The sequence below is a fragment of the Fistularia commersonii genome, chromosome 18, assembly GCF_037954325.1.
Source record: "Fistularia commersonii isolate RoL2024-O1a breed Wild chromosome 18, RoL_Fcom_v1.0, whole genome shotgun sequence".
NCBI lineage: Eukaryota > Metazoa > Chordata > Actinopteri > Syngnathiformes > Fistulariidae > Fistularia > Fistularia commersonii.
Window position 1 is genome coordinate 9,252,501 of NC_141301.1, and position 13,848 is coordinate 9,266,348.

Genomic DNA, 13,848 nt, shown 5'->3' on the forward strand with positions numbered 1-13,848 from the left:
TTTGAGCTTTTCAATTTTCAGAGTAAATACTAATCACAAGTTTTAATATAATTATATTATAAGTGAATTTTTTTCCCTAAATTTATAGCCCCCCCTGGAAGCCAAAGTGCCCTTAGAATTTGTCTTTATTGCTTAATGGACCGGCTGGCTCTGATTGCTAAATATTGCTGTTTATAAGCAGTTCATAAACCCATGTATTCATTTTCAGTTTATCTGACCTCCATATAGCATTAAATGTTTGTTAAGCAGAATTATACAAAACATACATTGAGAAACAGGTTTAGAAGGAATATCTCTCCATCTAAAGGAACAATTAAAAATTCAGAATCTACTCCCACACGTCCACATTACATCTGGCACGTCACCTGCTTTATCTATAACTGGATTATATCTATAATTACAGAACAGGCTTTGGAATGTGTGTCATTTGGAGTACAAAACTCTCAGCGGTGACCGTAACCAGGCATTTTTATGATGGCGATGTGTTTGGAAATGTGCCACAGTTTGCTTCCGGTCATCTTTTCAGAATCATTAGCATAACTCTTGATTGCGCACATTTCCGCACCCTTGCCCCGTCTAACCTTGTCCTCCTTCACAGATGGTACGCCAAAGATCCTGTCCTCCTTCAGCGAGAAGGTGGTGAACCTGAACGAGCCCGTCTTCCTGGTCTGCAATGTCAAGGGTACCCCGCCACCCCGGTGCACGTGGTCGCTGGATGATGATCCCGTCAACAAAGATAGCCACCACCACCTGGGACACTACGAGACCCACGAGGGCCATGTGGTCAGCCAGCTGAACGTCACGCACACCCAGGTGCAGGATGGCGGACTGTACCGGTGCACGTGCAGCAACTCGGCGGGGGGCGTGTACCACCAGGCTCGAATAAACGTAAGAGGTGCTTGTCAAATCAGCTCCTCCAAGAACAACAATATACATACCTGTCTGTCTCTCGGTATGCCTGTCTTTCTGTCCAGCTAGGAGGGTGGCTGTTGCTGTGCATGAGTGCTGTCTGACTCACATACATTTATTTTTGTTAATTTTTCAATTTAAATTGGCTATTTTTGCTTCAGTGTCTAATATTAAACTTGGCCTTGCTTTGAAAGTAATCTAGCTTATATTATTATTATTATTATTATTATTATTATTATTATTATTATTATTATTATTATTATTATTATTATTATTATTATTGCTGTTATCATCATTATTCTTATAATTATTATTCATTTATTGTTATTATAATTATCCTCATCGCACATGCACACTCACTGTATTATATTCATTACCCTAGCATCCTTTTCCCGCTCCAAATTATTACTGTGCTTTTCCTACGGGCCTGTACTTTTAGGTGAAATGAATTTTCCCGGTTTGCTGCACATAAGCATATCTAGATATTGGTTTCCAAAATGAGAGGGTTTGTAAATAGCCGGAAGAAAAATACATTTCTTCTGCCTGCATGAATAATATTGTCTGTTTCGTGTGTGTGTGTGTGTGTGTGCGTGTGTGTATATGTGTGTGTGTGCGTGTGTGTATATGTGTGTGTGTGTGTCTGTGTGTGTGTGCCTGTGTGTTCATATGTCTACGTATCTTTATTTAAGCATCCAATTCAAATCTACATGATCAGATGTTAAAGCGATTACTCTTTTTTTTTCCATTTTCTGACAAATAGTACGTAATAATATATGTGGGTGAGTGGGTGCAGCGAGAGCAGAGCTACAGCAGAAATACTGGCGGTAAAGTCACATCCAAACGCCTGTTTCAGATATGAAGAACTGAATCTGTTCAATTGCTGCGACTCTTCAGCAAATTCAACATTGAAATCCATGCCAAGTTGAATAGTGATTGTTTTTATTTTTATTTTTTCATAACCTTAAACATCACATTTACAGTTCATGTGAATGTATGTGTTTATAAAGGGTCCTTTCTAATTCTCTGTCATGTTTAGGCCATGCCAGCATTCGTCCGATGAAAAACATCACGGCCATTGTCGGGCGGGATGCCTTCATTCACTGCCGCGTGATTGGATACCCATATTATTCCATCAAGTGGTACAAAAACTCTGCGCTTCTCCCGTTCAACCATCGCCAGCGGGCCTTTGAGAACAACGGCACACTGAAGCTCACCAATGTGCAGCAGGTGGACGCCGGCGAATATAACTGTATGGTGATGGTCCAGCCAAACAAGATGGACTCGCAGAGTGTCCACCTCCGTGTCAGAGGTCAGTGTCATTTTTTTTCATCCATCCCTTCATTTATACCGAATCCTCCTCTGGAATGAGCCAATGAGTGCACACCAGGGAAGTGGTCAAGAGTATATGCAAATTTACATTACCATCAGTGATAATGGCCCATATAATAACAATATATGATTCAGCACAAGTTGGGCTATGCATCTACATCTATCTGGTTAGATATATAGCTGTAGATACTGATATAGATCATCTTACGATGGAATCAAGTTGTAGATGTTATATAATTAAGTGCTAAATAGAATGAAATAGAACAAAATGTTTCAAAAAGTTAGAGAGATAGAGTGTAATTGGAGGGGGTTTATTAAAAATATGGTGAAAAAAATAGCATAAATACAATGAATGTTTTTTTCAAAATGGATATTATCTGTTGAAATGATGAGGAGGACGGACAGAGATGTTGCGTCATTTGATTTCATTATTATTTTTCAGTATTTAAGGCCTCTGTCTTGAATGAATATTTTAGTACACTGAGCTCAGGAGCTAAAAGGTGAGGTCCCGACATCAGTAAAAATAAGGATTGTAATAATATTTTTTATTATCAATATTGTTGTCATGGTAATTGTAACTATCAATATTATTTATATAATTGTTATCATTGCGATAATAATGATATAATCAATAAATACAAGGACAATAATAGTGATAATATTTATCATAATATCACATTTTGATTCAGTTCATTAATAGTATGTCAATCATAGCTAGACACTATGAGCTAAAAATGAGTAAATCTTGTGAAATCTCCAGTAATAATAATTATCATAAAAAAACAACCAATACTACTACTACTAATAATAATAGTAATAATAATTATTATAATAATAATTATAATAATGATATGAGTGACATGGGAGTAATGAACTGAATCTGAATATGAGAGGCAGAACTGCATGCAAATTGTGAAAGGGCACTGGAAGAAATATAACAAACACACACACGTTCCCCCCTCTCTCTCACACACACACATACACAGACAAAGATACATACACACACACACACACACACACACACACACACACACACACACACACACACACACACACATACACACACAGACATAAATATATACAAATGAATTTTATTCACACTTCAGAACATATAAATGAATCTCCCTGATCTTCCTCAGTCCATTAAGGCACCTAATGAATCAGTTATCACTGCAGATTTTACCGAGCCCTGAGAGTGATCTCCGCTGAGATGTTACAACCTGTAATTGGAATTACCGAGAAGGGTTTCCCCTTTATGCTCCATTTCCCTCCCTCGAAACAATATGTGAGGAGGCCTTCACCGCGCCGTGTTTTGTTATGAGGAACCGGGAGCAGAAAGAGCGAGTGGGGAGGAGGAGGGAGAGCGAAAGCAGCACTTGCCCGGCGCTGCTATAGCCAATGAGTGCATTTGTTAATTTACTCTACTCACACTTAAAATGAGGAAGCGTCTTCGGGGATCCCCCCAGAGTCCATTATCTCCACTTTGTTGAGAATTAAATAAGCTCTTATAGTGCTGCTTATTTCAGTGTTATTTGATCTTGCCGGACGTTAGGCAACAGATGACACGCATGATGGATGGAGATTTCCTCGAGATTCAGTGCCAGGCCAAATTGAATGCTACGTATTGTACAAATCTGATCATATAATGCAGTGAAATAGACATTTCACGCTTGTATTTCTGGAAATAAACTATTGCTTTAATAACTATCACAAATGAAATTATTGCTGCGTACATTTGTGGCTGTGAATAGGATGTTAGAAGCTATCTCAATGAGACTGCTGTGCATTTGAAAAAAAAAAATAAACAAAGGCCGGTGGTTACAAAATTCTGGATGCTATGCAACACTTTCATTCATTCATTTATTCATTGCCTATACCGTTTATTCTGCACTTGTGAAAAATCCAAACAGAATTGAACCAGGGATGTTCTTGTTGTGAGGCAGAAGCACCAACCATCGCACCGTATGCTAAGAAATATTTAAAAAATAGTTACAAACCAATATAAAAGGTAACATGGGCGTTACGATAATTGTCTGATAAGTCAATATAGTCAAACAATTGAAATAAATATTATTTAACGATGCTGTTTTTTTTTTTTTGTTGTCATCATTGTCTCATGGCACCTTGACTTTCTCTTTTAAGTTGTTTGACCTCTGATTTGAGAGGCTTCTTCGGTTCTACTAGATTATGAGAAGTTTAGATACATAACCTACCTGTGACTACTGGGGTGTGCCGTTGGCCCTTTGTCCTTGCTGAGACGGCCCTTTATGTTAATCAAGGATTTTGGAGAAACTAGCTTGAATAAGGTTGCAATGGTAATATCGGCATATGTGTGCGTCACTTGCATCACCAATCTGAACAGCTGATCGACAGCAAAAACGAAAGAAACCCGTTGGATCGCTTGGGCTGAGGCTTGGGAATGAGGCTGCCAGGGCCCGGTTCGGGTTATGGTGAACATTGCTGTCTCCAGTGCGCTTGGTCCTTAAGGTATAGGTGGACCACTGAATCCCGACTTGAGACTGTGGTTCCACTGTGTTGGACCATTTGTTTGTGCGGCGGTTGTTTCGCCTCTCCAATGTGGAGGTTTTCCCCAAGGAACACAAACATTAACACAGCCATCCCATTCAAGCTAGTTTGTGCAAAACAATTCACTAACTAGCATGGCAAGCCTTCTCAATTTGGACCCCAAACCCAACTCCAGCACTTTTATGCCAAGAGCTCCCTCGTGATCTGGTAGAACTAAAGGAGCCTCTTTCCTCGACAAGAGTTAACAAAGATAAACTATGACCTGGAAGAACCTTCTCAGACACATCACAGAGTTCTTTTTCTATGTGATCCTTCAGTAGCAAAACAAACAGCCTTCAGTTGTTGCCATTTTTGATTGATACCAGTCTTTTAGATTGTGTTCATGACGTCTGTATAAACACTAAAAAACAAAAGTTAAAAAGGACGCAGGGTTACATTTGATCTGATTTCTCTTCTCATCTGTTTTTTATCTGTAGTTCCACCGTATATTCAGCCCTTTGAGTTCCAGCGATTCACCATCGGTCAGCGCGTCTTCATTCCGTGCGTAGTCATGTCCGGGGACAGGCCACTGGACATCACCTGGCAGAAAGATGGACGGCCGATACCCGCCAGCCTGGGTGTGACCGTGGATAACATCGACTTCACCAGCTCCCTCAGGATCTCCAACCTGACGCCAGACCACAACGGCAACTATACCTGCATTGCCCGGAATGAGGCGGCTGCCGTGGAGCACCAGAGTGAGCTTATAGTTCGAGGTGAGACATAGCACAGGAACTCATACCTCAGAAAATCCGTAACGAAAAACCTACACTAATTAATTCATTTACCAAATAGGGTAAACAGGGTAAATAGGAACCACTTGTTGAAATAATACTAAAAAAAAAAACATTTTTTATAAAAAGTCAAATAAAGAACTGTATTGTATATATTTGACATATGCATAGTTAATTATATCAACCTGTGCATAAATTATAACTGCTTATACAATACAACTATGATTGCTTACCTATTGACTTACATTATACACTTCCTGGCCTAATAGGTTAAATTACCCTTTCAACCAGGTTTAACATATTTTGAGAAATCTTGCACATTTGTACAACCTCCAAAAATATAAATGGTATATACTCAATAGAATAGCTTTTAATTATGATGCAGGCTGATTTTCTCATGATATATAATATTTGTAGTCGATAGAACGCTTTCGAGCACTGAGCTATTTTACATATAGTCACGTGTTTATGCTGTGGTTCGAATTCTTCTATCAAAAGGCTCTGATTATACAACTGCTTTTAATTCAAAATGCCATAATAACAAGGTGTATACATTCTTCCACATGTTCAAGAATAGTTTATAAAATAAAAATAATTGTTTGAATAAAAGGCAATAGTATTTGTATGATTGTTTCTACTGTATATGCCACTGAAACATCAAGTTTCAGGAGAAATCCCATGTGCACATTATTTCTATTTTTGGTGAAAATTATAATTTATATCATGTTTGTCTTTTGTGCAGTTCCTCCTCAGTTTGTGGTTCAACCCGAGGACCAAGATGGGATTTACGGGAAAACGGTGACTCTCAACTGCTCGGCGGAAGGATACCCGCCACCCACCATTGTATGGGAGCACTCCAAAGGTACATCTGTCAAAAGTTAAAAAAAAAAAAAAAAAAAGATAGTTACACACTATTAGATTCACTGAAATGATACGTGTTTTTTTTTTAGATTAGGGGGCGGGGGGGTGGGATGCAAAAAAACTTGACGGGAGAAAGCAAAACAGTCGCGGCAGTAGAAATACAAACAGGGAGGCAGCAGGTGAGTTCAACCACTTGAGCCGGGCAGATGAAGAGGGATCACAGGTGTTTGCTCCATCATCCATATAACCAGGGATGAAAGCTTCACCAACGGCAACCAACAACAACCGATGAGGAGTGAAGCGTGTGTGTGCGCGCTACGGGCTAAGTCCTATGATCAAAAGAATGAAAGATCTGTTTTTTCCCCCCCTTTGATAGGATTTGTGTGTGTGTGTGCATGTGTGTGTGTGTGTGTGTATTCAATGAGTTCTTGTGCCTGATTAGCACCATCTGACCAGTCCAGCCCGGGCATCAGGCTGAGCAGCATCTGAGCGCGCACACATGGTCAGGGGGACATTAGCGGAAAAATGTTGAAATTCCGGGCCTTTGGGAGCCTTTGACATATTTTGATGCTTTTTATCACTTTTCCTCCAAAATTCTCATTCAAAAGAGGATCAGGAGCAATAAAAAAAATTGGCATGCATGTAAGTATCACAGGAAATTAGCTCGATAGGCTATCATCTTAATTTGCTCTAATGCGCCGAGCAATTTGTCCAGGGAGCGGCCTTTTTTGGCTTACTTTTACCGCAAACCCGAGCGGTGGATAATAACGAGCGTCTTCGGGAGATATGGAGCCGTAATTCAAGGTCAACTGCTATTAGCATAACAACCACCTCTATTTGGATATGCAGAATCCATAATTCAAGGAAGAACACGTCCCCCGTGCTTCCCACTCAAAGCCAGGAGATCAGGAACAAAGTCACCACTTGACCCTTTTCCCAGTCGTGGCCACTTGACTGCATTTTAATTAAAAGGCGAAAAAACCTACAGCTCGCTAAACGACCTAATCTCTACACGATAACTTTAACACGAGCTAATGCAAAAGTCTTGCTCGGTTCACGCGCATGTTTAATACTGTATGAGCAAAAGAGAACACAGCGCTTTCATCGTCGGAGGGACCGGAGCATCGCTGAAGGCGTCGTTCTTTTAATTCATCGTCTCCGACAGCCCTTCACTTTTAATGCGACTCATGAGATAATAAGATGCATTTAAAAAAAAAAAAATCCTTTATTCATTAGGGGAGGGGGGGGGTTTACTCATTTCATTATGGTTTGGGGTTCGAGGGACGAATTGCATTCACGCTTGAGTCCCCAAATAAAACCTCAATCTCCACCGGGGGGTTCGGGGTCAGCGGGGGCAGACTCAAGGTCAACTGAATGGTATCATGCCTCCATATGATGTGTGGATGTTCAAAGTGTGTGGTTGCATGTCTCTATGTGACGTGAATGAAAGGATGAATCCTTGTCACCGTCTTGCATGTGAGTGAGAGGGTGAATATGTCTCAATGTGGCCCTGCAATTGACCCCTCACAGAACAGCAGGGACAGGCCCCAAGCTTCCCTTTCCCCCTCCCACGACCCCGAGTACAGGATAAGCGTCATAGTTAATGAATGAATAAATGAATGAAAGGATGAATGATTGAAAAAAATCTCAATTACAAACTAGCAATGATGAAGGTCACTCTGCATTGCTCCCAATTCCCGTTATTTATAAAAATTTTGTGCTCCCAGACCGTGCTAGCTCTCAATGTAGACAAATCCATTTTAAAATTCATCCGCGCTAAACTGAGATTACATCAGTTTACACTCCCAACGTCAGCTCCGCAGCTGTTGTGAATGTTACGTCCAGATCCTCCGTCTCAACAGAAAAAAAATAAAATAAAGATAAATCCGGAGAGTTGACCGCTTGCAGAGGAGCATTAAGTCAGAGGAGCATTAAGTCAGAGGAAATCTTGTGTAACTGAAGTAAACATATTTGAATCTCTGCTAAAGGCCAACAGTGGCACAAGGCTTCTTTCCTTCCGCTTGTTGTTCCTTTGCACCAATCTGCTATCATGTCGAACACGAGCATTATGTCTGTTCTGATTGCATCACGCCCGCAGTTCGGCCTGCTCGGCAGCTGTTTGCCGGTTTATGGATTTAGGCCTGGTGTTAAGAAACATGTTTACAATCCTCCCTAAATCTGTCGGGCTTTGTCATCAAATCTGTAAACACAGATGTGCGCCAGAATGAAAGCGTGCACACACACACACACACACACACACACACACACACACAGGCTGGACATCAGCTTACAACAGTGTTGTTATGCTGTAGGAATGCATGTATACAGGTTGAAATAAAAAAAGTGAGTTCGGTATTCAATCCAGGGGTCCTTTCACGTCTACGTTTATCAGCTTTTACTGTCTGGATGGCTTTAGACTTAAACATAAGACTACCTGAATCCATAAACCTACGTTTTCTCCAAAGTAATTTCACAAATCGATACACGGAGCAATGTGGGTGTAAAAGCTCCCCTGGGTGATAGGATGGACTATGTTGTGTTTAAGCCAAAGATCTGCCTTTGACACAAAGGAAAAAGAATGCTGTGCAAATGATAACATCAAATTTTTGGGTAAAAATGCAGATAAAGAGCCAGAAACATCAAATCCCTTCATTCGCTATGAGGTGTCTCATGCATTAATTAAAGCTACAAATGCCTTCTTTTGGAAAATAATAACCAAATGAAATTTTGAGAGTTAATCATTTGTAAATATTGATTTACAGCATATTGTATTGTGTGGTATAGGTGTAGCAGTTGGTGTTTATGGCTCAAGGCAAGAAGGTCTCTGGTTTGATTCTGACAGGGGGTCTTTTTGTGTTGAGTTTGCATGTTTTCCCCATGATTTGCATGGGTTTCTTCAGGTTCTCTGGTTTCCCCCCACGGCCCAAAAACTTGCAGCAGATTACTTAAAAACACTGAATTTGCCCAGATGTGTGAATAGTTGTATGTCTCTTATATGACATGTGAATGAATGAAAGAGTTATGAATGAATAATTTAATGAATGGTTTTCTGTCTCAATATGATGTGTGAATGAGAGTGAGGGCTGTATGTCTCTTTATTGGATGTAAATGAATGAATGATTGAATTGTGGTATGTTCCTTTATTACGTGCAAATGGGTGAGTGTATGATCTTCATATGACATATGAATGAAAGAGTCAGGTCACGGTAAATTATTGTCAAAATCTTCTTGTCGTGACAACGGGACTTGATTTTCTTTTCTTCAGTTCAGAACTGAAGAAGCCTCTTGGATAAATGGGGCAAAATGTCTTTAAGTGAAGTAAATCAAGTCCAGTTGCCACGACAAGAAGATTTTGACAAGAGAGAGTGAATGGTTGTATACCTCTATGACTCACCAATCCTGAGTGTCCCCGCTCCTCTCTTTCAGGATTGTAAGTATCGACCATGAATGAATAAATATATTGACATAATTGTTCTCTGTCTGGCTTCTGTTTTCCCTCACGCTGCAGGAGCCGGGGTCCCCCAGTTCCAGCCCATCCTCATGAACAGCGGTTCTCGTATCCAGCTGCTGAGCAACGGATCTCTGCTGATTAAACACGTGCTGGAGGATGACAGTGGTTTTTACCTGTGTAAGGTCAGCAACGACGTGGGAGCTGATGTCAGCAAGTCCATGTACCTCACTGTCAAAAGTAAGAGCCTTTATCTAATCAATAAGAGCTGATGCGCAACAATCAATGTGCAGTTTAATGTCTTGGGGTTGGGTGAGTGGGTCCCTGCGGTATGATTTCCCACATAAAATTTATAGGCACAAGTGTAAGTTTGTGCATCTGTGAAGAGACTCAGTCATGCAGGTCATGGTATTCGTTGATGGATCTGGCTGCGCTCAATTAATTTTCCTGGTGATGTTCCATCTCTTGTCCAGGAGACTTCCTCAGCACCCAGCTGACTGTGGGTCATCTCAGGTTTGTTGTTAAAGCCCCAAGATAGTGGTACACCCTAAAGAAACATGTCAAGTCAAGTCAGATTTCGATTTATATGGTGTGAAACAACAACCAATGGTCCCTCTAATTTTACATATGTCTGTGCATACAGACAACCTCTCTGAGCACACTGAGGACCACTGCAAGCAACATTAGTTGTGCATGCTGTGGCCACAAATCAGTATCACACTTAGGATAATAGCTTCCATTAAGTCCATATTTTTGCATCAGAAAACTCGCTTACTACTTTAGCTTTGCTGCATGTTTTGCAGAGCAGACCTTTTTCACTCAAAAAAGAAAAAATCTCACCCACTTTCACCGCTTGTTCATCTATTTGCACATACTCCGACAGCCATTCCAACTTAAAAGAACCGCATTTCTTTTTTTACTTTGGTTTGGTGAGTGGACGTATCACATTCACTGCTTGTTTCGCCATGATAAGAGGTTAGCATTAACATCACTTAACGCCGTCACACTGTTATTATTGTTGGGCAGAGCACATGCGCAAGTACTGTCAATGCCATGATTGGCTGCGTAGCGCAATATCATCGTATCGTATGATTGGCAGGACACCTGTCACTCAACGAGTTACACAGCAAAATTATACAAAAAAAATCCACATATCTCATTTATTTGCAGTGCGCTCACTGTGTTGGATAGGTTTTCTAGTGCGCTGAGAGTGTGCGCAATAGCCCAGTTGCGCAGTTTAGAGGGAACATTGACCACAACACAGTTGTCCATTGACAGTCTCCATGTAGAGCAGGTCGGTACCAACATCTTTAAAATGATTTACAGAAACCCAACATTCCCCTGTGAACAAGCGCTTGGCGACAGTGGCGAGGAAACTACTGCCTATTACTGGTGCAGCAACCTTGGACAGATCAGAGTTGAATTGGGCGGCTTTCTGTCTCAACTGGTTGGGGTAGAAAGAGAGAGAGCAAAGGAGACATGGAAAGCAAGGAGAGTTCAGAGGGACAGGCACGAAAGACATCGTCCTAATTTTAACTTTAGTGTTATTGGTTTTAGGGTAGTAGCTGACATGATACAATAATAGCTTGAATATTCAAAAATGGTGGCTGGCTGGCAGGACTGCTGCAGTAGATCAAGCCGCACCCCCTGGGAACCAAAATGAAAGAGCCTGGGGACTTGGGAGAATATATGATGTTACTTTCAAGCAATGATGAAGGGACATAAGTGCAGATGGAATAGGAAGAGTGGGTGGAATAGCAGAAGTGCATCAGCAGAGCAAGCTGACAGCTAGCTAGCTTAGCGCTAACTAAAAGCTTTCTCAAAAAGAAAGGTTTTAAGCCTATTCTGAAACAGAGAGAGGGTGTTCGCCCCTTGGAAGGAGTTCGGAAGATGGTTCCACAGAAGAAGAACTTGGTAACTGAACGTTCAGGCCCCTGCGTTGGTTTTTAGAGACACCAGGGAGCACAAGTAGCCCTGCTGCCTGAGAGCGTAGAGATCCAACTGGATTGTAAAGTCAGGGTTACTCCTGGATCCACCCTGATTGGTGTATTCTTGGCTCTTTAGCATCATTGACCAATTCTGTCATAATATGAGACAGAAGGTCACGTGACTCCAGGAAAAAGTGGCTGAGAGGTTGTGTTGAGGGTCGCCTCGTCTCTCGATAAATACTTTTTTCGGTTGCAAGCCAATGGTCCTTTTTGACCCTAACTCCAGTCCCCTGTCAAACGGACATCACATTTGTCCAACATTCATCCTTTTTCCATCAGATGTCAAACATTTCTTGAAAAACCTGCTAGGACAATGTCAGTGGTTGGTGTTGCATTCACTTGCAATTTGTAGTGTGGAAGGGCTGGTTTGAAGAGCAGGGCTGGTTTCCTGTTTCTATTATACATTAGAATGTAGCCTCCCTGTGGTGCATTAAGTATTTCCTCATATCCACAGGGCTTACGAGCAAGTGGGGGATATCATCGCTTTCTTACCATTTTCAGACTCATGGCTGAGGCACCTCGCTGATGGGAAACCTTCTCCTTGAAATTCTTTTGTATCAGCCAATAAAAAAATGGATGTGTAGTTCAGTTGGATGAAGGCTTCAAAGATACATACAAGCTTAGTGTTTATGATTTGAAGGGAATAAATTACACTTCCAACTCCTGTGAAGGTGACAAAAGTTACATGAAGTTTTAAACACTCGAGACTTTCGCGTTAAAACTGCGCTGCCCTTTGCTAATGATGAGTGACGTCAGAAGCCGCTTTCGGGCAGAATTGGTCTAAAACCAATCCAGCTTGAATTTGGCTCAAGGAACTACCCTCCTCCGGGGGAACCTTTTAGCTGCGCGTACCTAAAGCGACACAATAAAAAACAAACTTCAGCAAAGAAGTTGCCACAGCAACTGCATGCATGGCGGGAATAATAACCATTATTCTCCCTGCACTGCTTCACCATGTGAAAAATCCTGCCATTAGATAACTCCACATACAGCATTGGGTAATGGGCATGGCTTATGAGTTTCATCCAATCACCAAATACTTCCGCTTTGGTAAATAATTGGTTTTTATTAGGAGTTAAGGCCCATTATCCATAGTTCCTGTGCTGTCGGTAAGCACAAAAAATCAGTTGCTGATACAGTTCAAGCACCTGCTGGCAGCTCCTACTGTGCCAAGCTGCTCATGGTGACTAGTCAGTATTATTGTACAATAACAAGAAACCTCATTACCACTCATTTAGTTTAATTTTAGTGTACAATGGGCCAAATACACAGCTTGATCTGACCCACAATTATATCAGACATGTCCGCAGGAGATGCTGCTCTCTGAGCTTTGTTCCCTTAAGCATGAACATTATTTTAAAAAACTATATCTACGCAGCTGTGTATGCACACCTTCCCTCCACCACCTTCACACCAGAGTGCAAATCATCCTCCTGTAACATTTTCACCTCACTCAGCAAACTTCCAGAAGAGAAGGTGTAGTGCTACTTCTTTGCTCTGCCTCATTTATTTGTTTGTGTTTAACAGTGTTTGCTGTGCGTAGTCCTTCTGCCTCAACAAGAATGTATGTTCTCCAAGTGTCTGCGGGTTCTCAAGTTCCATCCCACTTTCCAAAAAAGTGCAGTAGGTCATTTGGTGACTCTAAATCTGCCCAGATGAATGAATGAATGGTTGCATATCTCTATTTATAACATGTGAATGAGAGGGTGAATGACTTCATGTCTGTATATGTGATCGACTGGCTCTAGAATGAACCCTGCCTGGGACAGCAGGGAAATGCTTTTAGATAATGAATAAACGCATTTAAGAATGGGATGAGTGTCACTATCTCAGGTCAGAAGGCTGGATGCGCAGGTTTAAAGATGGACATTTTCGAGGAATCCTGTGTAAACTCTGTCAGAAAACATGGATGAAGGATTCAGTGAATCTAAATTGTCCTTCCAGTTCGACTTTTATCGACCGACGTGAGGTACATTCAAGGCATTTTTGGCTCGTAGAATTGTTTTATATTTGA

The 13,848-nt window shown here is 41.1% G+C and overlaps 1 protein-coding gene across 4 annotated transcripts in view; it reads left to right on the forward strand.

Moving 5' to 3' along the window:
- Positions 1-13,848, forward strand: part of dscamb (Down syndrome cell adhesion molecule b) — a 152,261-nt gene that overhangs the window by 95,576 nt on the left and 42,837 nt on the right. For all 4 annotated transcript variants that reach the window (XM_086164083.1, XM_086164085.1, XM_086164084.1 and 1 more), the window contains exons 7-11: positions 599-895; positions 1,946-2,218; positions 5,241-5,519; positions 6,280-6,399; positions 9,907-10,086. In XM_086164083.1, the coding sequence (XP_086020209.1) occupies positions 599-895; positions 1,946-2,218; positions 5,241-5,519; positions 6,280-6,399; positions 9,907-10,086 (1,149 nt within the window). The remainder of the gene's footprint in view (positions 1-598; positions 896-1,945; positions 2,219-5,240; positions 5,520-6,279; positions 6,400-9,906; positions 10,087-13,848) is intronic.